This window comes from Strongylocentrotus purpuratus, unplaced genomic scaffold (genome assembly GCF_000002235.5).
Source record: "Strongylocentrotus purpuratus isolate Spur 01 unplaced genomic scaffold, Spur_5.0 spur5_scaffold_8, whole genome shotgun sequence".
Lineage (NCBI taxonomy): Eukaryota > Metazoa > Echinodermata > Echinoidea > Camarodonta > Strongylocentrotidae > Strongylocentrotus > Strongylocentrotus purpuratus.
Window position 1 is genome coordinate 19,854,213 of NW_022145614.1, and position 27,034 is coordinate 19,881,246.

Here is a 27,034-nt window from a genome sequence, read left to right on the forward strand (position 1 = left end):
ACAATGAATACATTTTTAAGTTAAAACATTAAAGTAGTAACAAGAAAACAAAACAACAAAAAAAGATTTTAAAAAAAATACAAGGTATGAAATATTGCTAGCAAAAATGAATAAATGTTGACATATAAACAAATAAAATGTATACAGATACGTGAATTCAGTTAACTGTAACATTGGAAAAATTGTAATTAAGTATTGAGTATTAAGTATTGAGTATTGAGTATTGAGTATTGAGTATTGAGTATTGAGTATTAAAAAGTATTAAAAAGTATTAAAAAGTATTACAATTGGAGTCTTGGCAGTGTGCTAATCACAAGCGTGATATGAGTACATGATAGAATATATCTTTTGAATTTATTTTGTATTTTTCTTGAGATAATAGTGATTTTGGTCAATGTATGTACCGTATCTGATTTCGTCAAAGAATATATGATGATTAAAATTCAGTTTTATTAGATATTGTGAAATAATTGTTATGATACATTGTATGTTTAATTGATTACCTTGCTATGCTGTCGATGCTTTCATCATTCTACTTACCTCATCATGTCATCAAATTAAATTTCTACTGATTTAGTTAAATAACTTGTTTTCTGTTATAAATTTCTATAACTTCTTTGTCTTGTGGTATTCAGTACTTTTAAGATGTACTTTTGATTAATTATTATCCTTTATCTTATACTTCATTATACAATAATTTTGTTCTGTAACTTTCTGTACAATTTAAACCTCCGAACCCCCCTAGATCCGCCCTTGAATATGCAATACATCTATCTATAGTGCGCCAAATTGTATAATTGTTGTCACCCGCAGTCAAAATCAGGAGGCGGGGAAGGGGTAATTCCAATACCTTCAGTGTTGTTTTTAATTTTAGATTCAGAAAATTTCAAAACATCATTGAAACATCGAACTAGACACGAATTTCAGATTAACGAAACGTCGGAATTATCATTTTCTTCATAAACATAATATACTTTAATCCTTGGAATAACGAAACTTGGACATTATAATGAATAACCAAATATATTGGAGTTATGCTGATAAAGGTTCTATGATAAAAAGATACAACAGTGCCATAGTTGAAAATGAATCTTTTAGAAATCAGAATGGGAAAACTACATACGGTGTAGGGAATCCTCAGGAAAAACGTAACTTTACTTCAGAATCCTGGGCCCCGTCTTACAAAGACTTACGATTAATCCAAATCAATCGCAAGTTTGCAGTCTCGTATCTCTTATGTACAGTTGCGATTGATATCAACTCTTTGTAAGACGGGGCCCTGGCCTACATAATAGCCTATGGCTATATTGTATGCACCACGAACTATCTGAATGACTAAACTTCGGACCTATGCTGAGTTTTCTGAAACAATATTTTGTAGTTATTAATTAAAATTTCTGGAAAAAAAAAATCTTTTAGGGGTATAATGAATCTTCCGAATAGGGAGATTTCAAAGTAAGGAATCTTCTTTCAGAGATAGCAAGGAAACCTTAGAAGAAATAAAACTTTTTTTCTTCTTTATAGAAGGAAAATTAACCTATATAAGAAAGGGATTCTAAAGAGGGGAACTTCAAATCGATGAATCGTTAAAGCGTGAAATATACGAAACTGCGAGCTCTATATGGTACATTCTGAGGCAGTTTTGAACGAGCAAGCTGAACATGAATTTTATGTGAATATTTTGTGTTTGTTTGGAAGGTATAAAAGGGGGTACGCCCCCACGCCGTATTGCATAACGTAAAGAGTTCCTCTCTTTCAATTCGGTTTCATTTATTAACTAGGCTCTTTATTAGTTTTGACGTTTGTGTAGGGTTCATTCACTTGTTTCCAGACATGATCGATACACACAAAAAAGAAAAAAGAAAATGACCGACTAGATAGGTCAGCTATATTGGGGGGGAATATATATCATCATGCTGTGCAAAATGACTTCATATTCTAATGTGAGTGGACTTTTTTGTTTTTAGTTCTACAATTAAGATAAACCTGATATATGTTTTAGTCATTAGCTTTTTTCTTGGCATTTTTTCAAAAGAAAACAATTAGAATAATACCTGCACAAAAATATAGCCTAGATCTACATATTAACATAAATGTTAGGCGCATATTTTTGTTTTGGGGAAACATAATTGTAAAGACATCCCCAAAGAAGAAAAAAAGAAGAACGAAAAAGTAAGAACGAAAGAAAGAGAAAACAGAAAATAAAAAGGAAAGAAAGAAATGAAGGAGAAAGATGGAAAGAAAAAAAAAGAAAGAAAGAAAGAAAGGGAGAGTAAAGAAAGGATAAAAAAAGATGGAATCCCGAAGTGAACGCGACCTGCCGTGGGAAATTTGTATTTACCCATTCATAAAACAAGCGAACGTAACTTGTATGTTTACAATAATAATGACGAAATCAACGAATCCGGTGCGCTCGCTCATGAATGCAATGAACGTAGAATGCTATCGCAGCGAAATTTATGCATGCAACTATTCTGTATGTTTTTCAGCGGTGCCATATCACAGCAAAGAGCTGACACGTCGAGACTCAAGACTACAAGAGATCGAGACACTATTTTCTATAGCAAAAAACAATAGATTACTCGAGACAGGCAAGTGAAATTACAATGGCAACAAACGGCATCACAGTTGTAGAAACCATCTCTGAATTACTGAGCAAGGCAAGCTCGGCATTTGAGGGGAAATTTGGAGAGAAACCGACCGTGGCGGGATGTGCCCCTGGACGAGTGAATCTCATCGGCGAGCACACGGACTACAACGATGGATTTGTTTTTCCAATGGTACGAAGCCGGGTGGCTGACGCAGCAAGCATGCGTAAAACTTTCACTGAAAATGTGTAGGCTAGGCCTGCGCCTGTGTGTGTATTTGAATGGGCGTGAGTGGGGGTGTGTCGGGGGCTCGGCCGGCTTTTGTTTATACACATCATCATACATGTAAATCAAATGACGCATTTGCAGAAATTATATCACAAACAAATAAAGGCTTTATTTGTTGTAGCACAGGTGAATAAATAAGGGTAAGGTAGAGGTGATCGATTGCCAAACTGAGTCGAACAATAATATCGTCTAGATTTATAGTTGCCCAGGACCAAAATCCAATTGAAACCAGTTGAAATCTCCAACTGGTTTCAATTGGTTTCAACTGGTTTCAATTGGTTTCAATTGGTTTCAATTGGAATAGAAAATTTCCAGTTGAAACCAATTGCCGAACTGGAAAATATTGTTATGGGTACTCATTTCCAGTTCAAACCAATAAGAAGTGCAACTGGAACCAGTAAGGTAATTTTTCCAGTTACTCAATTGGTTCCAGTTAGAAGTCATTTCCAGTTACCCAACTGGTTCCAGTTAGAAGTTCAACTGGAAACAGTAAGATGATTTTCCTGTTACTCAATTGGTTCCATTAGAATTCATTTCCAGTTACCCAACTGGTTCCAGTTAACATTCATTTCCAGTTAGAAGTCATTTCCAGTTACCCAACTGGTTCCAGTTAGAATTCATTTCCAATTACCCAATTGGTTCCAGTTAGAAGTCATTTCCAGTTACCCAACTGGTTCCAGTTAGCATTCATTTCCAGTTAGAAGTCATTTCCAGTTACCCAACTGGTTCCAGTTAGAATTCATTTCCAGTTACCCAACTGGTTCCAGTTAGAATTCATTTCCAGTAACCCAACTGGTTCCAGTTAGCATTCATTTCCAGTTAGAAGTCATTTCCAGTTACCCAACTGGTTCCAGTTAGAAGTCATTTCCAGTTACCCAACTGGTTCCAGTTAGAATTTAATTCCAGTTACCCAACTGGTTCCAGTTAGAAATCATTTCCAGTTACCCAACTGGTTCCAGTTAGCATTCATTTCCAGTTAGAAATAATTTCCAGTTACCCGACTGGTTCCAGTTAGAATTCATTTCCAGTTACCCAATTGGTTCCAATTGAAAATATTTCCAGTTACCCAACTGGATCCAATTGAAACCAGTTAATTTGCATATTATATGCTTGTGTGCAGATCAATGTTTTATGTAATTTATTTTGATTTACAATGTACTTATTAATTAATTTTCATTTGCAAGTAATGCATTTGTTTTAGATAAATATAAAGATTAATTAGCAATGATAAGCATGTTCATTAGTAACATATTTTTGTAATTACACAGATTAAAAGTTGATGAGTAAAACACTAACCATGTACAAAATACATCAATTACAAACATATATAATGGCAATGCCTTCCTTGTTAAGGATATTATATGGTCTGCATATTATAATGCCCTTTACATTGTACTTAATGTAGACACATATAACAATGTTTCTGTGTTGACATGAGCGATAATTAGTGCAAGAGCTAATTAACTTATAACTAATTAAGTTTATGCCAATTACTGTAAGTTTCAATTGGATCCAATTGAAACCAATTGAAACCAGTTGAAACCAGTTGAAGCCAACTGGTTTCAATAGGGAAATTGGAACAACTTGTTCCAGTTGAAACCAATTAGGCAACTGGATCCAGTTGGCAATTGGTTTCAACTGGTTTCAATTGGAACCAGTTGGCAATTGGTTTCAACTGGTTTCAATTGGAACCAGTTGGCAACTGGTTTCAATTGGAACCAGTTGTTCCAATTTCCCTATTGAAACCAGTTGGCAACTGGTTTCAATTGGTTTTGCTCCAATTGGTTTCAACTGGATTTTGGTCCTGGGTGTGATCAATATTTAAGAAAACTATTTGCTATTATAGGTCAGCATAATTCTACTCCCGTTTCTCACATCTATTCATCTGTCTGTCTTGTTTAGTTTTTGTCTGTGTTTCAGTCCTGTTGCTCGTAGTATATTCCTGTTCCTGTTATTTATAGCCATTATTTAGTAGTCAGTAGATTTTATTGTACTTATTTATGTTTAATATTTTCTCAGTTGTTTAGTTAGTTTAGCTTTGTAAGCATTTAAATGTACGCATTATTTTTTTTTGACGAGTTTGTTCTTTTAGGACATACTCTTAAACTACTCATGAAGGACCTTAAATCCACAAGCCTTGCTTTCAACCAAGGTCACCTCATCTTTCTATTGTAACGCCATATTCTGTTTACTCCTTTATATTTATGTCATATTTATAATGTGTGTTATGAAAGAAAGATAAATAAAATTTGAAACTTGAAACTTAATTAGATCTACAGCTGTAGGGTCTACTCTTGAATCTGAGACTGAACTTCTGATCATTCTCAATCATGTCAATTCAAGTCGGCTAATTGAGGTTTTGAGTTTGGTTTGGATTGCATGGATAAATTAAATGTTTATTAGATATAGATCTAGGTCTAGCCTTCAATACTTTTATTTATCTTTATCTTTTAATACCTTTACTACTACCCAAATGTCTTGAAGAACATGAAGAAACAGGCTTCCAGTTCCATGTTGTTCATTTTAATTCTATGCTTTATTTATCATTGCATTTTTTGTTACATTTTGATTTGCATTTTATTTTAATTCAGAACATTAATTACTTATTTACCATGTCAAGACATACATGCATGGCTAATTATTGGATTCTTCTGTCCTAATCATTGATTAAGTTCTTGAAAGTGTGCACCCAAACCAAGCAAAGCACTGCACCAACGGCACTATATCTTGAGGTAGAAAAGGAAAGAACAAAAGTGGCTACAAAGATCAGTGAAGATGATAAGACACAAGCACTTAAGAGGAATGATACAGATAAAGATGAAGCCTATTGTAGACAGATCGGGGCAAACAGTGGTCCTGCCGAAAGGGGACACAGAGAAGGCCTGCACAGCACAGCAACATATTGTATGCACAGTGTAATTAAGTCTGTGCAACAGATTAAACAGATTGACATCAACTTAGTGGAAGAAAGAAACTACAATAGACCTGAGAACAATGCACCAAGCAAAAGACAGGAACCAACAGCAGATGGTGACATGAAGCAAAGAAGTCAGAAAATGTGCAAGGTCCTTGACGCAAATAGCATTGAAGTGAATGAAATCATTGTCATTACAGACAAGGGAAGCCGACCAAGGAAACTTGACGTTCAAGTAGATGTACATGAATATGGAGTGGAGAGATCTGCTACCTCCATTAACCTTAGTGAGATCAGAAATGTCATAAACCTACAAAGACAGAGTATAGCAGCTGAAAAAAGGCAGACTAAAAGGAAAGAAAACAGCATAGAGATCCAAGGAGCTGACAAAAGAGGAGCAGAGTGGAACCAGATGAGGAGAGAGAAGAATGAAAAAATCAGGGGAAATCCTTGTAGTAATGACAAGATGGACAGACGCCATCTGCACTCTTTCCCAATCCATGATAGCTCTGAGAGAAATAATGCAGGTAATAAAGAACTTAGCAGCAAAGTGGTGAAGACAAACTATGACTACGAGATGAGAGACACAAGAAAAGATGCTCACTCTTCCCCAAGCCATGACAGAGAGACTAGAAGCAATACAGTTGGTAGAAATAGACAGGAGAAAGAGATCCAACCAATACAGAACGTGGAAGAAAGATTATGTGCAGTCCAAGTAGCTCCTAAACCAAGTGGCAAAGAGATGGATAAAAGCTATGACTGTGAGCTGAGAAATACGAGTAAAGAAACTCACTACAAGGAAACGGCATGCATTACAGTAGAGAAAAACCAGAGTACGAGGAGAAAAACACATGTCAGTGTTGTCGGAGCTATAGAGAAACCTGTAAACATGACCGTGAGATACTGTGCTAAAGAGAAAATTCAAGAATTAGAGATGACAAGGAGTTTTAATACAAACAATCATGAGCAAAGAACACCCAGGTGTCATAGCAATTCTCTTGCTGACCACGGAACTGCTTCCTCCAAGGGTGCTACGAAAGGTAACACTTCACTACCAGTGATGTCAGCACTAATGAATAACTATGGAAATGATGGTGGAGAATTTAACGTGAACGTATTACTAGATAGTGGCGACATAGTAGAGCGAGTGTCAGCTGATGAAACATCAAGCACTGCTGATGGTGAGGACGGAGATGATACCTCTTCATTCAGTAGTCAGGAAAGCAGTAGTGAAGGCTCTGATATTGAGACTGAATCGACTGACAGCGAGGACCCAAGTTTGGACTTGCAACCTACACCCAAACCCTTCCTTAAGAGGAAACTGAAGGTCATGTCTACAAACTGTGACTCACTTATGAACAAGAAAAATGAATTGAGTGTTTTCTGCTCTGTCTACAACGTTGATATTGTGCTCGTAACTGAAGTCCTTCCCAAAAATGTACGAGACGAGGTGACAGAGAACGACATAAAGATTGACGGCTTTACACTGCACAGCAACATTGGAAGACTAGGCAAGAGAGGAGTAGCAATCTACATCACTGACACCTTGGCTAACTTAGTTGATGGAAGTGAAGTCTTGCATGACTTTGAGGAAAACCTGTGGGTAACCATGAAACTGAGAGGAAACGACAAACTTGTGATGGGATGCATCTACAGAAGCCCCTCCAGTGATAAGGAGAACAATACAAAGCTATGCCAGCTCATTTGCAAAGCATGGGAACTGCAGGCATCTCATCTGTTGATTGCCGGTGACTTCAACTATGCTAGTATCAACTGGGAAACCCACACTACACCAAAAAAATCAGAAGAAGCTTTCATAGATGCAATAGAGGACTGCTTCTTAACGCAACATGTAGAGGAGAGCACTAGATACAGAGAGAACCAAACACCAAACCTGCTTGACCTCCTCTTAACTAATAGAGATGACATCATTTCAAACATTGACTTCCTGCCAGGACTTGGAAATAGCGACCATGTGTGCCTCCTATTCGATCTCCTAGTCTACCCTGACAAAGGAAGTGGTCATTCACCAAGACCACAGTACCATAGAGGGAAGTACAAGGAAATAGTGAATGAACTGAATGAGGTCGACTGGGAAAGCGAGTTAGGTGACCTTTCAACAAACGAGGCTTGGGAGTTCCTAGAGAGCCTTTTGACTGTCCAGATGCAGAAACATATTCCTACAACAAGGGCAAACAGAAGGAAGAAGAAGCATGCATGGATGACAAAATTTGCCATGAGAAAACAGAAGAGGAAAGCAAAAGCATGGACCAACTACATTGCAACGGGCAGAATGGAAGATAAGGTGACTGCAAACAAGGAAGCCAAGGACTTGCGACACTTAACCAAGAAGCTCTGCTTAGACTTTGAGAGAGATATTGCCAAAAATATCAAAACCAACCCCAAAGCCTTCTGGAAATACACGAATGGGAGATTAAACTCACGGAGCCAGATTGGAGACTTAATGAAAGAAGATAGTCAAGTGACCAGTAACGACAAAGAGAAGGCAGATATTCTGTGCAAATATTTTGCAACGACATTCACTAATGAGGACAAAGAACATATTCCCACTCTTGACAGCAAATACCAACGAGAACCAGTAGAGACTGTCACTATTATCCCAGATAATGTTTTACGCAAGCTTAAAAACTTGTCAAAATATAAGAGTGCCGGACCAGACAACTTACATCCATGCCTATACTCCGTGAAACAGCCCCAGCAACCTGTCTTCCTCTCTCCATAATTTACAACAAGTCCTTGGAAGAAGGTAAACTACCAACTAGATGGAAGCAAAGCAATGTTGCTCCAGTTTTCAAGAAAGGCTGCAAGAAAGATCCTAGCAACTACAGACCAATAAGTCTCACCTCTGTCTGTTGCAAACTCATGGAATCTCTGATCAGAGATGAAGTATCTGACCATATGCTGACCAATGACCTATTCAGTGACCATCAGCATGGATTCGTCCCTGGGAGGTCCTGTATGACTCAACTGCTGTGTGCTATGGAAGCATGGACGGACTTGATCGACAAGGGGGAGTCCATTGACGTAGTCTACCTTGATTTTAGTAAGGCTTTTGACTCCGTTCCACACCAGCGTCTAATACACAAGCTCGAGGCCTATGGAATCTCTGGTCCTATCAGAACGTGGATCCAAGACTTCCTCACTGAACGGAAGCAGAGAGTGGTTGTGAACCACAACATGTCAGATTGGACCCCAGTCACCAGTGGAGTACCGCAAGGGAGCGTGCTCGGACCTCTTCTATTTGTCATCTACATAAATGACCTTCCTGATGAGATTGAGGCAGCAGTCAAAATCTTTGCAGATGACACCAAACTGTATGGCAAAGCTACGTCTGAGGAAGACTACACCACCCTGCAGAGAGACGTACAGAAACTTGAGGGATGGTCAGAGAAATGGCAGCTCCACTTCAATGCAAAGAAATGCAAGACCCTGCACCTAGGGGCAGGCAATCCACGGAGGGAATATGAGCTAGACAGTGTAAAGATCCCAGAAACCAAAGAAGAAAAGGACCTTGGAGTTGTCATTGACGAGAAGCTCAGATTTCATCAACAATCTGCAATTGCTGCTAGAAAAGCAAATGGAGTACTAGCTCGCATACGTAGATCTTTCACTTGCAAGGACAGATCAACAATTCCACTCCTCTATAAAGGTCTTGTTCGTCCCATATTAGAATATGGCAATGTAATCTGGCACCCTCGCTATGTGAAGGACGAAAAAATCATAGAGAAGGTACAAAAAAGAGCAACAAAAATGGTACCAGAGATAAAACTCCAAAGCTACCATGAGAGACTTGAGAGTTTGAAACTTCCCTCACTTAGCCACCGCCGCCGCCGAGGAGACATGATTCAGGTGTTCAAGTTGATGCAGAACATTGACAGGTTGGACTCTACCCAATTCTTCACACCTGCAATCAATTCAACAACGAGAGGGCATGCTTTCAAACTGACCAAACCCAGGTGCAACACCAAACTCAGGCAAGACTCATTTAGCCACAGGGTCCTCAACGACTGGAACTCCCTCCCTGAGTTGGTAGTATCTGCAACCTCGGTAAACAGCTTTAAAGCCAGACTTGACAAACACTGGAAGAAGGAGCAATATCATTCACCCTTCTCCCAGTTGACACTCCAGTTATGACAATCCTGATATGACCCAGCAAGCAAGATACAGATGTAAAATGACTATGGTGCAAGACCCGGAAGCTGGGACATCCCCCCCCCCCCTTGAAGTTAGACCTGGAAGCTTGGCAGCTGGAGACGGCTTTCTTCCAGAAGCTTTGGTATTCAAGGTATTCAAGGTATATCTGTCAAGACATACATGCATGGCTAATTATTGGATTCTTCTGTCCTAATCATTGATTAAGTTCTTGAAAGTGTGACATATCTATACTTTTATTGTATAATTCTAGATACATGTAGGCCTAGCTATACTGTGGTCATCAACTCATCATTATTAAAGAATCTTAACCTGTGATTCATTGAACTATTATAACATAGATTAGATGTAATTGTGACTCCTTAAAAAAAAAGATACACCATTTATAGATATTTCATTTTCAGTTCATGAAGGCAAATCGATATCGACCCCTGTAAATTTGATTTGAGTTGTACAATGGGGGACTGTGAAAAAAAGAAGCTGTCGCTTTTGCCTCCGGATTTAACAGAAAATGTGCGTCAAATAGCACTAACCATCGTAAAAATTTGTCAATATTGTCTAATAAATAAATTGTCTTCAAAAAATTTATGAAACATTGCATAGTAAACTTCAAATTTTTAGTTTGAAATCAATTGTCCTGATAATCAACCTGTCTGGGCACTAAAATTGTCAGCTCACAGGTGATGATCTACATCTACTGTATTATCAACCAGACATTTCTTTTTCGTTTTTTTTCTTTCTTTCCTTCTTATATTGTTGAAAATCCAGCAGACATAAAGCATACACTATAGATTGTGGATGAATGGCTATGGTATGTCTGTGGAATAGCTCACTATCATTATTCCAATATTTGATCAATAGCGTCACGTGTTTACTCTTGACAAACTACTCCCAGACCGTTCAATAGTACGATTCATGACTGCACTTCAAAAATATTCCCAGAAAAAGCGTATATGATTTAATGAATTTAACACTCTTTTATCATGAGATTTCAAATGGCTACGCCCCACGAGACTGACATCCCTAAACCGACAGCCCTTTAGACTGACAGCCCAATTGGTTGACAATGTCAGTTTTGCAACTTTGCTGAAAAGTTATGATAGTCAAGGCAAGAGCTGTCAGTCATCTTGAAAGAATGTTGGAAGAAAGATAAATAAAACTTGAACTTGAACTTTCAGGCATGCAACAGGAACCGCAAAGAACACCACCCTCTAAATCTGTAGTACTGCCACATCTTGTTAAAACCAAAACTTTAGAATTATGGTTACTTTAATCCAATTCAATTTGCTGCATTTTATGAATTCTTTGCATAAAGTGAAATCTAAGATTTTGACTAACATCGGTTGAGGAATGTGGATCAAAATTCACCTTTTTTCCTCTCAGATAACACATATTTTGTATGAGTTGTTTCATTTAGAAGTGCTGGTTCGGTCATATAATTCATTTGGTTCTATGCATGTGTGTGTGAGTTGAAATGGGTTTTTAGGGATGCATCTGTCGTCTGGGGACCGACTTTTAATGTCACTATCCGAAAGACCCGACTCATTTTCAAACCTGGGTCAAATCGGAGCCCGTTTGTAGGTCAAGACAGATCGCTGAAGATACCACTAGACCAACTCATGATGCTTGAAGTCGCTGGGTTCTTACTGATGCTTATCTCGCAGATATAATTACTTATGTCTGGAGACTGACCTATGATGTCACCATCTGAAAGACATGACTCAGTTTCGATCCAGGGTATGTCAAAGTCAAATTGCAAGCAATGACAGAGAGCTGAGCATGGTACTCCTAAACGGACTCACATCAGTTTGTTCTTAACTTGTAGTAGATCTATTTCTTTTTGAAGAACCCACTCTGAAATATTATAACATGGTGTGCACTGTGTAGTACATGTACTTCACAATAACTTGTCTCACTTTTCATAATTGAATTATATGAACTGGTACCCTGCACTGTAGTGAAATTAATCCTTGCATGACAAGCACGATTGTGCACTGTTGGCCTGCTAAGAGACCCTGTCTGATATTTTGATAAAGGGGTTATATTACTTATCTTTCTCTTTGAGTGCAGTAGAGGTATACCTGTGTTACACTGCCCTTGTATACCTGATATGCTAAAGTAAGTCTTGTAACCTATTTCACTGACATTGACGATGACAATGACATTGACATTGCTTCAAAAAACCCATTCAGCTACTACTAGGCTAGTATTAATTGGCTGTTAAGTAAATACAATTGAATATAAAATAAAAATACAAGTATGTTTTTAAATATGTATAAGCATAAAAGTATTGGATGTTACAAGGCATAAAAATTCATAATAGACAAATGATAATTCACAAAGTACATTACATTCTTTTTTTAATAATTTGCGATTAAAGAGATGGAATTTCAATAGATCATACAAATTTAAAGGTAAATAATTATATGAAGATTGTTACTTTTGAAAAGAAGACTTAGAGTTAGAGAAACCAGCAGACCTCTTTTGATATATGATACAAAATTGCATGACTATATTGCCATTCTATATGAAGTACCGTACTTCAGCCAGAAAGAAGAATTCTGCTTGGATTCTAATATAGTTCACTGTGCATTATTTTACCTTAGGGCTTTAGGCCTGTGTAAATATAGATCTTGCTCTGTAAAATCTGGGAAAACAATTGTGTGCTTAAAGTACTTTTGACAACATGATGATCTGCAGAAAATTTGCATCTGAATCCCATTGCATAAAACTTACCATTGATGGTAGCTTTGCCATTAATATTAATTACCATGACAACATCACTCAACAGCCAATCAGATCAAGCTTTCTCTGGAAGTCACCATTAGTGGCAAATTTACCATCAATGCTATTAAACTTGTATGCAATGGGACCCAGAATTTGTAGTGAAATCAATGTTTATTTTCAAAGTGAATTTTAGGTAGCGGTACATGTATTTAGTTTTTTTTTCATGCTAATACAGTTTGTTGTTTGTATACAGCCCACTGTAGACCTAGAAATTTTGTGCAAATTTCATAGTGGTTGATATTTAAAAAAACAGGTACCTGCTGCAAAGTGAATAAACTTTAACACTGACTATTTGCAACTGGCACATTTTTTGTGAAGGTTGTCGCCTTGAAAAAGCCCATCATTGTTGCATGATGCTCAAAATTATCTGGTTCAATGATATAAGTTCATTATCTTCGTAAAAGATAGGTAGAAGTGTCGTAGTTGAGTGGTTTAAGCACTTGACTTGAAATTCAAAGGTCGTGGTACAATCCCCGATATGGCACTAATGTCCTTTGGCAAGGCATTAATCTACATTTGCTACACTTAACCCAGGTGAGGTAAATGGGTACATGGAAGGAATTAATCCCTTGAAATGCTAGAGCGCTGTAATGGCAGCTAGGCTAGAGCCGGGGTAATAATTAATTTGTGCGCCTCGGAAGAGAATTGTCTAGATAGATGGTGCCTTATAAATGTTATAAATGCTTAATATTATTTTTATATTGATACTAAAATCTTCAATGATGCTTTAATATCCTTTTTTTTTATTCTGTTCAACTTGAAACACCAGGCGTTGCCGCAGGTCACACTTCTGGTTGGAAGGAAGACAACTTCTGGAGTATGCCGAGTGCTGACTACAGCAGAAGGAACAGATGAACCTAGGTATACTGAATTCCCTGTTCCTACTGCTCAAAAGCCCCTAGAGCCTGGTCTACCCAAGTGGGCCAACTATGTGAAGGGTGTGGTCCAGAACTTTAAAGGTAAATTTATGTCATGATTCTTGCACTAACAATTCTAACCGCCATCAGTATACAAGGGTTGGAGGGGGGGGGGGGGGGGGGGGGGGGGGGGGGGGAGGTCCCTGAAATCCCTTTACTTGGATTCCATCAATACTAAAGGCTACTTACATTACTTAGAGCTAATTTTATCATGACCAGGTAATACCGAAGTGATATTTTATTCTAAAATTGGCTTATTACTCCGTTTCAGGAAAATATAGAAATCAACATCTCTTTAATAAAATTCATGAAAATTCATCACTTAAAATGGAATATACATTAATATGACAATTATGGAAGTTAAATTACTTTAATTCAAGTACATGTAGGGGCTATAAATATTTTTTGGGACATATGTTTGGGACATAGAGATAAAAAGTAATTAAAACCTAGAGAAATTTCTCATGCACTGTACTTTAACTGGACAATCTGCTACTGCTTCCAGGCACACTGTGTTCTTTTGATGCTGCCGTTGTGACATCGGTACCTCTCGGGGGCGGTGTCTCCAGTTCGGCGTCGCTGGAGGTGGCTACCTACACATTCCTGGAGGAGCTCACTGGATGTAAAGCATCCGACCTCACAGAGAAGGCCCTCGCTTGTCAGAAGGCCGAACATGATTTTCCGAAGATGCCTTGCGGAATCATGGACCAGTTTGTTTCTGTTATGGCGCAAGAAGGAAATGCCTTGTTACTGGATTGTAGGTAGGTGTAAACTCTGCAGTGACAACAATCAAAAGCACTTCTTTGTATGGTTCAATCTTTGGAGTCCTGAGTTCTGTGATAGGCCTGTCAAAGTCACGATAAAGAGTTCTTCATTTGTTTAAATGCACAAGAAGTCAAATTCATTATAAATTAAGATTAAAGAACAAGGAGTTTCAGATTTTTAATTACATATGTTTGGACATAGGTTAATACAAATCTGGAACTCCTTGTTATACACGAAATACACCCAACAGATCAGAGGAATAATCCATGTACCTTAATACCACCTTTGAAGTTCAAAAGTATATCTTTAATAGCTATTAAAGCAATGTTGGAACCATTAGTTATTTTTTTATAAATACAGGATAAACTAATTTCAGACCTAAATTGCGGACCAATTGGCCTAAATATCACATATAATTTTGCTGCATTGTCATATTTCTAGTAGCCAAAGATTGTACATAATTTATCCATCTTTGTTTGAAAGTTTGGGGAGGGGAAAGACACTCCTGAAAATATAAATTATTCCATCAACTCACATTATCTTTAAAGCTTTAAAGATGTGTCCTAATTGAAATTATTATTGTTTATACTTTGCCTCTTAGGCTATAAGCCTACGATCGTATGGTAGAAACTGACGTCACAAACATCACCCCACTAAAAAAATAGAAACAAAAGTAAAAGAAATCATATCATTACAAGATCGTGCGTAAACAAATTCAATGTATTCTTGAAATCCATTTCTAAGCGGGATCTGAAAATACATGAATATATGGCATGAGAAATATTAGTAAGTTTCCATCAAATTTTGTCATCTTTCAGGACCATGGAGACGACCCAGGTGCCCCTAAGCGACCCGAACGTGGTGGTCCTGGTCACAAACTCCAACGTGAAGCACGAGCTGACGGGCAGCGAGTACCCCACCAGGAGGAAGCAGTGCGAACAGGCTGCCGCTATCCTGGGCAAGAAGAGTCTCAGAGATGCTACGCAAGAGGAATTAGATGGTGAGCTCGAAGGGCCAGGAAGCGTGAGTGTGTGTGTGTGTGTGCTTTGGGTTTTTTAGATACACGTCTGGGGGCTGACCTATAACGTCACCATCCGAAAGACGTGACTCTGTTTCGAACCGGGTCTGCTTGATCCAGGTCGTAGGCGAAGACAGAGAGCTGACCAAGTAAACGTACCACTAGACCAATTCACATCTTGCCAGTGTGAGATGCATGACCCTCCCAAATTTATGGGTATTTTATTTTACTAAAGAGATATATTGTGGACTCCCCTCTTGTTACACTTTCTTAAAAACATCCCCAATAAGTCCTGAAAATGTAAGTTAGGATGGAGTCCAAGAGTATTGATAATGATTATGGTTATGTGTAGAATTATGATTATTGAGATAATATTAGTCATCATTGTAGTTATGAAAATGGTAATGATAATGATAGCAATTGCCATGACAGTATGATGACATATGGTTTTATCTGCTTTTGCAAATTCCAGTCTTGGTGTACAGATGTATGTTACTAATTAATACGATTTTAGCTATGATAATGGTAATTGTCATTATCCATCTAGCAGTATAATTGTGATGGCAGTATGATAAAAAATAATATTTTGTCTGTAGATCATATCGACTACATGTTGTTAATAGGCAGCTGAATAATATTTGTTGGTGTGTGTGTGTGCAGAAATCTGCTATCAAAATCTAAAGAGGATTTTTATATTTATGATTTCTGTTACTGCAGCTACCAATAATAATTTCTCGGACCAAACTGTGTTCAACCGAGCACGTCATGTGATTGGTGAGATCAAGAGGACGACGGATGCCGCCACAGCCCTGCAGAAAGGAGATTATGACCTCTTTGGCAAGTTGATGGTAGAAAGTCACAAGTCACTCAGGTGAGGGGCAGAATGGCACAGCCACCTTGTGGTTTTTTGTCACTGAATTAGATTTCATGGATTTATTTCACAAGAATTTGAGATCGAGAGACGTTTTGAAGGTCGTATCATAGAATTAATTCTGAACTTTTTTGGCGAGTTGATGATAGTAAGTTATAAGTCACTCAGGTGAGGGGCAGAATGGCACAGCAACCATGTGGCCTTTTGTCACTGAATTTGATTTCATGGATTTATTTGACTAGAATTTGGGATCGAGTAAAATGTTTGTGAAGGGCGTATCATAGAACTAATTCTGAACTATTTTGATTTGCTACCTAGAAAAATGTAATTCCATTTAGGCTGCATCCTGCCTGTCTTGATGAATGAGCAAGGGACCTACATAGATAATTTGAGCATGTAAAACCAAAGATCACAATCTCTTTTGACACAGAAAACCTAGCACCCTGTAAAGCAAAGCTTAGCAACTGCATTGTACGATTGATTGATTGATTGATTGATCTGGCAATAAGTTCATTGTACATCATGGTCAATCGCTAACTTATCTTTGTTTTACCTGCCCTGGTTTTTTCCAGGACCACTGCTCTAGTGATAAAGAATTGGTGGGGAGAGAATGGGAATCCTCAATTTTCCTTCATTTGTTGGCACATTTTTCAAATGTTTTAATGTACTCAACTTAGAGGCATTGTTTAACAATGTTAAATCTGAGATGCACGGCCCTACATGTTATCAGTGTCTGTGATATGGTGTAATATTGAAGCCCTAAAAAAATTGCACTTCAAAATGACCAAGAAGTGCCTCAAAAAAAGTAAAAATCTTTGAGTGACCGGTTTTACCATACTCGTTTTAGCCAATAGACTGTAGTGTACAGTTATGAAAACCGTTAGGAATACAGAAAATTGATTTTGATTTCCAATCATAAATATCTTGAGAATCAGCCAGGCGATCAGCTTGTAAAAGTCAAGGGGTTTCAGACTGACTTAAAGGTTTATAATTATCATTGCAGCATGAGCTAAATCCAGGATTTTGTTTCAGAATCTGAGACAGAGTTACCCAATCCCTTTAATTATCCCTAAATCCATGAACATGACTTTTTAACTGACTGTGTATTTTGTATCCCCTTTGATATAGTGGAGACTACGAGGTGAGCTGTGCAGAATTGGACCAGCTAGTGGAAGCTGCCATGTCGGTAGACGGTGTCTATGGCTCACGTATGACAGGGGGAGGGTTCGGAGGTTGCACCGTGACGCTCCTCAAGAAAGATGCCATCGGCCGTGCCGTCAAGACCATCAAGGTATAGCATTCAGGCTTGTTCAGATATGAATAGGTGGACCGTGGCTAGGCCAATCAAGAAAGACCCCCTCGTCTCTCGGAAGAGTCTTTGGGTGATACAAATGTCAGATAAGGAATTTACCATATGGGGAAAAGACCAAGCATTAAACGAAGCCTGTTGTTGGTCATAAAATTGAAGGCTAGTCCTGGTGATTGACAACACCTGTTATTCAGTAAACACCCAAATAGTGTCAAATTCCCCATGAGAGCCCACTTCCATGTGTCTTTAAATCAATGGCAACTGCACACAGCCTGCCTTCACATATTCACTGAGCTGTATTATAAGACACAGAAATATGAAGCATATATTACACTTACATCATCATAAGATTAAAAAACCCTCCATGGTCATACCATGTCATTGCTGGATGAGGTTTTAGTGCTGTATATATAGGGGTTGCACTCCTGAACAACTTAAAATTGATTGAGATGTTAAAGTCATTAAAAGGACAGAACAAAGTTTCCTTTACAATGATGTTTGACGCTTTGATGCTTCCATATTGACCAATATACTTTAGCAGCAACGCTATACAAGATATTGCTCCGTACATTTAATTCACATCATTGCATTTCTAATTCACCAAAGCAGTCAAAAATAATATATATACATGGAATTATACATTGTGCACAAAAATTTGATAGTTGCTGCCTGGATAGGTAGCATGTACATACATGTAGGAAGTGATCCTTGTTCTGATTTGTTACATTGCCTTGGTGTATGATTCCATTCTGTTAAAATTGGCATTGTAAAGCAAAACAAAACAACGTTATTGATAGGTTTTCAAGACGGAAAAAATTGAGTGTGAAAAAAAAAGCAGCCTGCTGTTTGCGATATAATTGGAATACATGGCATACATGTATATAGGTTCAATAATATTCCTCCCAATATGCATGTGTACATGTGAATACCGGTATTTGTATTATTGTTATTATCATTACAATCTCTGCCATATTGTATTTTTGTTCTTGCAGGAGAAGTACAGCGGTACACCAACCTTCTTCCTGTCAGTGGCGTCCAAAGGTGCGCACTCTCTGAAGCTCTGAGCTCGGAACACACATCACAAACAGTTACCCCAATTTTCTACTTTTTCTTCTCCAAGTATGTACCCATATAGTAAGAAATCTGGGATCAAAATGTGGGTATTCTAATTCTTTTGACAATTAGTTCATGAGGGATTCAGCAGCTGGTATACTATATATTCATCAGATTTGAAGATTGTAATATTTAGAAAACTTTTGTGACGTGAATCTTTCATAACTTGTAAGCAACAGCCATATTAGTGTCAAGAAACTATTGTGAGTCACTAAAATGCAGTGTTGTAACAGTTGTGATTCCATCATTTCACGGCTTAAAACTTTTGCAAGTCTTAAACCTTTCCCAAACTTAAAACATTTTATGCGCACAAGTTTCAGGTTTTACAATAGGCTTCAGAATACTTCCTGCAAGGTATTAGGTATCAGGGTATAAGGTATTAGCTAAGTGCAAATCATGGATATTTGATAGCATTTCCACCCACCAAAGGTGGTGCCGGAGCATTATTTTGTTGGGTTCTCCGTTAATTAGTAAATGGTTCATTAGAGCTATCACAGTTTCACCATGGACCTAACATGGTTCAAGTCACCAAGTATTACAAAGTCACATGATGTTATCTCGAGGAATTCTAGAACACTTTCAAATTTATCAAATAATTGAATTGATAAATTTGGCGGCCTGTACCAAGGTGCAATATAAACAGGTTTCCGTTTACCAGCATATCATAGAGGTCAATTATTGAAATTAGAGGTATTATTGTTATCACAATATGTCAAGAACTTCTTAAGGTATGAGCTTCAAACACGGTGTGACAGTGTTACTATAGGAAGATGATCCGATTACATTATTGGACAAGTAGGTCAAGATCATAATCGTTTGGTTAGAGAAATTTGATTATAAGCTTTTTGTTTTCATTGTGCTATGTCCCAAATAATTCCATCCAATTCCTTTACCGAATTTAGGGCGGAGGCATATATTAGACACAGTCGCATTTGTCTTGTTTTTTAAAGGTGCAATGAACCTGTGTAAGGATGTAAATGCAGTATGATTAAGCAGCTGTTTTACTATTAAACATTTTAGAGGCAAGAGGTTCATCATATTTGATAGTTCATGTGGGTTCTTTTATAGTCTCTTTGTTATGAACAAAAAATTTATCAAGTATTGGACATATATGCAGTTGTAGGAAACTTGTAACACTTCTATAGTGGAGACTTGTGTAATATCTCTAGTGTGATATGTTCATCTAATAAACATTTTTGGCATGCATTACATCTAATCCTTGGTACATGTTCCATAAAATAACAGTGCTGTTCGCAAAGGCTGAAAATTTCAATTGCAAATTAGTTTTATTTATATGTATGAATGTTATTCAATCTAGAAAAGAAATGCCTGATAGTCGATGGATTTAAGTTTTATTCTAAATAATAATGGATCCTGCTCAATCTAAAATATCAATATTGTGATGGCTTAATCATTTAAAGTGATCAAGGATAATTTGGTTATTAGTTTTTTATTCAATAGAGTGTGACGTCATCAAAAATCTATTTTTAAGAATTTCTCAATTTTTTTTCTTCATTTTCCGAAAGAGCGTAAAAAATAATAGGCTGAGATATGGCCATCTGAATAAATGGATGCCCTATGGGAACTCAGTGTTATAGTGCTCTGGTTCATAACATTAGGAACCAGAGCACTATACTGAGTTCCCATAGGACATATTTTTTTCTTCAGATGGCCATATCTCAGCCAATACTTAACATATTCAATTGGTTTTCGACATTTGGACATTATTTTTGATGCTCTTTTGGAAAATGAAGAAAAAATTGAGAAATTCTAAAAATTGATCTTATGATGTCACAGCTTCGGTACTCTATTAGCACTGTGATTGAGAGAGATTGTTTTAGAACAAATTGTGCATATGTTTTCAGAGAAACTTGTGAAATTAGTTTTCCAGACATTATATTTATTACTACATATATATTTTTTGTAACCTGTAATACTTGAATTGGAAATCTCCACTACAGCTGTGACTGAAGACGGTTTAGTAAAATCGGTTTTAAAAGTTTGGGGTAAACCCAAGGTAGTAATTCATTGCTTGTTTTGTTACTCCAGTAACTGGAAAGAAGGAAAGATCACATCAACAAAGTCTTACCAAACTATATTGACATATTGGTATTCAGAGACTTGCCTAGAACTGGTATATATATATATATGTTAATGTCAAAATGTTTAAGGTATTCGGCTGATTTCAAGTGCATTTGGATGAATGCATATTGGCGACGTAGTCATCATGACTGGTAGAATTCTGTCTGTTATTGTGTGGTATCCAGGGTACATTGTCATGTGTGCATTAATATTGTGATGTTTCTTCCTTTCATTGTAGTAGTGCGATCCAAAATCATGTAGTTTCTACAGGAGTTCTGAATGGTTTTATTTCATTAAGTGTGCTCTATTTCTGCATAAATATTTATAAACAGGGATGATGTCTGTTTTCAGGGTTTTCCTGATTTCAGGCCCTTTCATCAGGCTTCACATTGTTGTTCAGAGCATACAGGGGCAGGGCTGTGATACTTCTGAGTCTCTTTTCCGGCTGAATTGGTTATACCAACTGGTATTCCCTTTGATATGAAGGCACAAAATGTAAATTGTGCAATGTCACCTTTGACAGGGTTTTGTAAGGTTTCTGTGTGCTTCTCTCAATACATATTCAGAAACATGGTAAGTTGTATATTGGGTAATTACTGTGCGTCTTTCATGACATCAATCAGGATATACATGCATATTTATTCATGTATTTTTAAACATTAATTTCCCTGGACTTTCATTAGATAAATGTCTTTGCCATGACACGGCAATTGATTTCATGCAATGCAGATCTGTCTTTGTCAACTATCCTATGCCTGTATATCTATTGGTTTTGTTTGATGTGCTCTTTTGTATGTCATGAGTTGCATATTTAATTGTCTAAAATTATATGCATTTGAGGTATTCTATCCTGTTTCGATTCACTCAAAATCATTCTTTGTTTTAAGAACATTGGTGTATACATTGCAATTGAATCTTGTTGATTTTTGTATCAGTTTGTAGTTTTCAAATTATTTGTCTGAATCATTATCTTTTAAATCATATCACTTTTCACATAACTTATGAGGTACACAGGACAAGCTGCTTCTAAAACTACCTGACACAAAAACAATAGTAATTCTTGTAGATTGTGCTTTCAGTTGTGCCTCTCCTAGGCCTTGGAATAACCTACCACTAGATATAAGAAAAGCCGCATATGTTGCAGTCTTCAAAGTTTCTTTGAAGATGCCTTTGTTTTCAGAAGCTTTTGAATAGTATATGGTCGTGTCTCCATAAAGTATCCCTGTTGGGAGTTTTTTCTTCATCACTCCGCTGGAGAGGATATCTATATAGTAGCTGCACTATAGAAATTGAGTTAATTATTATAAATAGTCCTGTCTGTGTTGCAGTTAGTGTGGTTCAAAACTGTCTTAAAATTGAAATACTAAACAAAAACAAAAACAAAAAAAGTTAATGAAAATTAATTGTGGTGCAGGTGGACTGCCACAACCATGTGTAACTTATTTTTGTTTATGGAAGCAGCTTTGTTATTAATAATAATTCATTTGAAAATGGAAATCAGAGATGTATTCTTTTGAGATTATGGGTTCTAATCCTGCTATGATTATTTTGTCTATAAATTCAAAAACCATGTGTAACTTATTATGTATTCTTTAGAGATTATGGGTTCTAAACCTGTAATGATTATTTTGTCTATAATTTCAAAAACCATGTGTAACTTAATATTTATTTAAGCAACTTTGCTATCAATATAATCTAATTTGAAAATGGAAATCAAAGATGTATTCTTTTGAGATTATGGTTTCTAAACCTGTAATCATTATTGTATCTTTAATTTCAAAGATACTCTTCATAAGCAAGTCATATTTGTTGTTGCATACATGTACATGTGGTATAGTAGAAGTGTAGACCCATGAAGTATCAATATTTTGCTGAGATATACCAATGACTTATTTAGATACGAAAATATTGCACCTTAATAAATAATAAGTCAATATTCCATGCAGGGTTTCTGATATTCAGGTACATACTTCAGTAGCAATATTTCTTACAATTTTGCGAATGCTTGATGTTATGAGAAAGAGGTTGAAATGTAGAACTTGTCAAAGTATTAGTATTTACTTTGGGCAAAAAAGATCAAGTAAATTTGATCACGTTCAAGATTTTTCTGTAATTTAGCCAATAGTAGATACTTTAAGTTTGAGGTGGATACCAGTAACCAAAAAGAATGGGAACAGGATTAATTTCAGTGTCAAGGAGGTTATCAATGTTTTATCAAATTCTTTTGAAAAGGCAATTTTGAATTACCAGTGAAACATGATTACAGTATTAATATCAAAATTGGGTTATGAAATATAATTCATTTGAGTAAGTGTACTTCCATCAACTCAGAGTAGAGGTCGACTAGACCGAAAAGTTTTTTAAAGCTGTATTTTCCCCCTTATTCTGTGACAAATGTACTCGCTTCTTTAGGAGAAAAGATTAAGGAAAATGCTTTTATCTTTTATCTCCCAGGTGCTTCCAATTGAGTCTATATTCCCACATTGTCTACATCTGGCCCATCTACTATCCATCTGGTCTAATAATCATTTCACCAACTTATCATTTGGTCTAATGACCATTTAGCCTAATCTCCAATAAGTCTACGACCTATTTGGTCTATTGTTTATTTTGTCCTATAACCAGTTGGTCTAATTCCCATTTCGTCTACTTAGCCATATGGTCTAATAATCATAAGCAATAATGACTATTAGACCTCGTGAGTAGTAGACAAGATGGGCATTAGACGAACTGAGAATTAGACCGCATGGAATAAGACTAAGTGAGCAATAGACCAATCAACTAGTAGACGAACTGGTTGTAGACCAAAAAGCTGTAAACCCTTCCAAACAAATTCAATTTATATGCTTGGGAAGTCTTGCAATGGATTTTAAAGGAATATAAATTCGATTTACCGATACTGTGTATCATGGGCGCAGTTTTTCCCATTTTGCTTTAATAATATTATTTGGTATATAGGTTTTATAATTTTTCTATAATTTTGGTTTTGTTACAAAATGTGATTGGAAATTAAACAGTTCACATGTCGCAACCTGGAGGGACTCTCTATCATTTTTTTAAAATTATATATCTGATGAAATGTAGATAGAATAGTTGTTGAAATAATTGTTTTTAAAGTTGAAAATCACTTGACAGTATATATTTTTATTTTTACTGGGATGATATTGTTATTAATATCTCTACCCCTCTGTTAGGAGAAAATATTTAACAGTGGCATATCGAGAAATTGGTTTTAAAAAAGAGTAAGAGGCATAATTCTCTCCTGATATGTACTCTGCTTTTCACATTTGCTGCATATCCCTTTTGTACTCAGATATTACAGTTGTGGAAGGTGATTGTGCTCTATCTGTTATGGTACAGATTAACTCTTATCATGAATAATGAGAAGAAATAAATTTTAATTATATTACAATTTTTTCTTGTGACTTTGTGTATAAATATATTGTTTTTGTGTGTGTTTCGATAATTCACGAAGACATAGTATCTATTGGCATTGTATTGTCAATTCACAATGATAGATAATTACATTTCAGCTCACCTTACAGCTTTTAATAGAGAATGCAAGAATTATGAGAAAAAAAGATACTAGCCAGTTTCCCCCCATGTTTTTAGTTGACCGTAATTAATCACGTAACATATGCATACCAATAAATCAGGTATCAGAATGATAAGGGCATTTTCAAAATTTCATTGAAAACTTAAAAAGTAAAACAGTGTTTGTCAAATACATGGATTCAAAGATCCCTGCCTAGCTGCAAACTGACGGACCACTTTCAAAGGGAAATGTGCTTTTGTAATGATAATTACTTTTCGCTACCACTCGTCTGATAATACGAGCAGTAGGCCTACACAGTGCTTACCTTTACAGGAGGCAAGCGAAAGGAAATGGAGCAAAATTTCTCGACTGGGCATGAGTGGGCACTAATCTGACATATAACATAATACAGAATGGCACATGAACAAATTAACTTTTTATTTTCGTGAGCCGCAAGCAATGTCGGAAAAGTGTCAAATTGCAGCTTTTAGGATTGTAAATCTTTACTGTTTTTCACAAATTAAAGCTGCTACCATACAATGTAAGGCATTTATATTCATATTTTATCATATGTTCGATTTCCCCTTGTTAGTTCAAATAAAAAGTGAAATAATAAGGATATTTCTTTGTGACAAAAATCACTACTCAAGCTTTCCGATGATATTAGCGGCTTCGAACCTCGGACATCAAAGGTAACAGTACACCAGTAGAGTCTATATATATTGTGCAACCATAGAAAACAGCAGCTTGGAATAATTTGTTGCCAGTTGGGCCCCCATCTCTTTAATAAAACTCCTTGGTAATATCAAATTTAAACTTTGTTAAGTGCCTCGATCATTGCTAGGTAGACAAACATTATGGTTTGTCCTACTTAACAACTCGTAATTTATGCAATTCGCATTCTGAATATTGAATACAAGCATGGGTGTCGATCCCGGGGGGGGGGGGGGTGGGGGGAGATATATCCCCCAATACTTTATGTGGGGGAGGGGTGTGGCCTGTACAATCACCCCCCCCCCCGAATAATTCACCATCAAATAAAAAAAAATGAAGAGAAAAATTAATGATGAGAGCCCGATGAGAGTAGTTAATGGTTATTACTCGCAAGATGACCATCAATATACAAATTTTGCTATCTCATTTTCATAATACATACGTAAATGAGACAACCGTATATGAGACAAGAATAAATTGAATTCTCGCTCATACGGCTTTATCAGGAATTGATGAATTTATTCAATTTATTCAATCAACAGCATCATAGAAATGCAGTGCGCCAAGTTCAAAGCCACAGCGCCAAAGCAACGAGCTAAATGTTAAGAGCGAAGCGCAAAAGTGCAAATAAGAAGTAGAGAGTGGGATAGAGAGATAATGAGAGACAGAGAGGATACAGGCGCGTAGCCAGGCCAAGAGAGAAAGAGAGAGAGAGAGAGAGAGGAAGAAGAAAGGAAGAGGACGTAGGAAGAAGGATTAAGAGTCGAGAACGGCACAACGAATCGTTTTTTTTCTTCTAATAATGTAATGAAACGTCAAAAGAAACTGAATTTAGACAAGGATTAAGAGTCGAGAACGGTAGACCGAATCGTCTTCTTTAATGAAACGTCAAAGCTTCCGCCCTTCGCGCGGGAAGGGGGGAGGGGACTGAATTTAGACAAGGATTAAGAGTCGAGAATGGTACAACGAATCGTCTTCTTTCTCTAATAATTTAATGAAACGTCAAAGCTTCAGTGCTTCGCGCGGGAGGGAACTGAATTCAGACAAGGATTAAGAGTCAAGAACGTACGGTACAACGAATCGTCTTCTTTCTCTAATAATTTAATGAAACATCAAAGCTTCCGCGCTTCGCGGGGGGGGGGCAACTGAATTTAGATAAGGATTAAGAGTCGAGAATGGTACAACGAATTGTCTTCTTTCTCTAATGATATAATGAAGCGTCAAAAGAAACTGAATCATAAACAAAGATTAAGAGTCGAGAATGGTACACCGAATCGTCTTCTTTCTTTAATAATTTAATGAAACGTCAAAAGAAACTGAATTGAGACAAGGGTTAAAAATCGAAAACGGTACAACGAATCGTCTTCTTTCTCTAATAATTTAATGAAACGTCAAAGCTTCCGCGCTTCGCGCGGGAGAGGAGGGGAGGGGGGGGGGGGGGGGAAGGGAATTCAGACATGGATTAAGAGTCGAGAATGATACAACGAATCGTATTCTTTCTTTAATAATTTAATGAAACATCAAAGCTTCAGCGCTTTGTGCGGGATGCGGGGGGGGGGGCGGGGTGGAGGGGGAAACTGAATTTAGATAAGGATTAAGAGTCGAGAACGTACGGTACAACGAATCGTCTTCTTTCTCTAATAATTTAATGAAACATCGAAAGCTTCCGCGCTTCACGCGGGAGGGGGGGGGGGAGAAGTGCAGGCGCGAATCCAGGATTTCTCAGGGGGGGGCCCCACTTTTTTTTTTTTTGCTCCCGAAAATTTGAAAATCGCGCCGGCCGAAAAGTCGCTCACGTGTTTTTACATGTTTTTTTTTCCCCAGGGGGAGGGGGGAAGGCCTGGATCCGCCACTGCCGAGAACAGAATCCTCCCTATATAGCTGCACCCACCCCTTAGGAAGCGCTTCTCGCGCTCTGTAAGTGATTCGCACGCTTTGCGTGCTGCACTCTATACCGCCC

At 37.1% G+C, this 27,034-nt stretch overlaps 1 protein-coding gene across 1 annotated transcript; it reads left to right on the forward strand.

Annotated features, from left to right (window-relative positions):
- Positions 1-2,495: 2,495 nt before the first annotated feature.
- On the forward strand, positions 2,496-20,164 carry LOC593554 (galactokinase). Its single transcript, XM_793023.5, has 7 exons — positions 2,496-2,780; positions 13,520-13,709; positions 14,173-14,428; positions 15,251-15,432; positions 16,168-16,321; positions 17,450-17,612; positions 18,623-20,164. Exons 1-7 carry the CDS (start codon positions 2,607-2,609, stop codon positions 18,692-18,694), a joined length of 1,191 nt encoding a protein of 396 aa, XP_798116.3. The 5' UTR covers positions 2,496-2,606; the 3' UTR covers positions 18,695-20,164.
- The last annotated feature ends 6,870 nt before the right edge of the window (positions 20,165-27,034 follow it).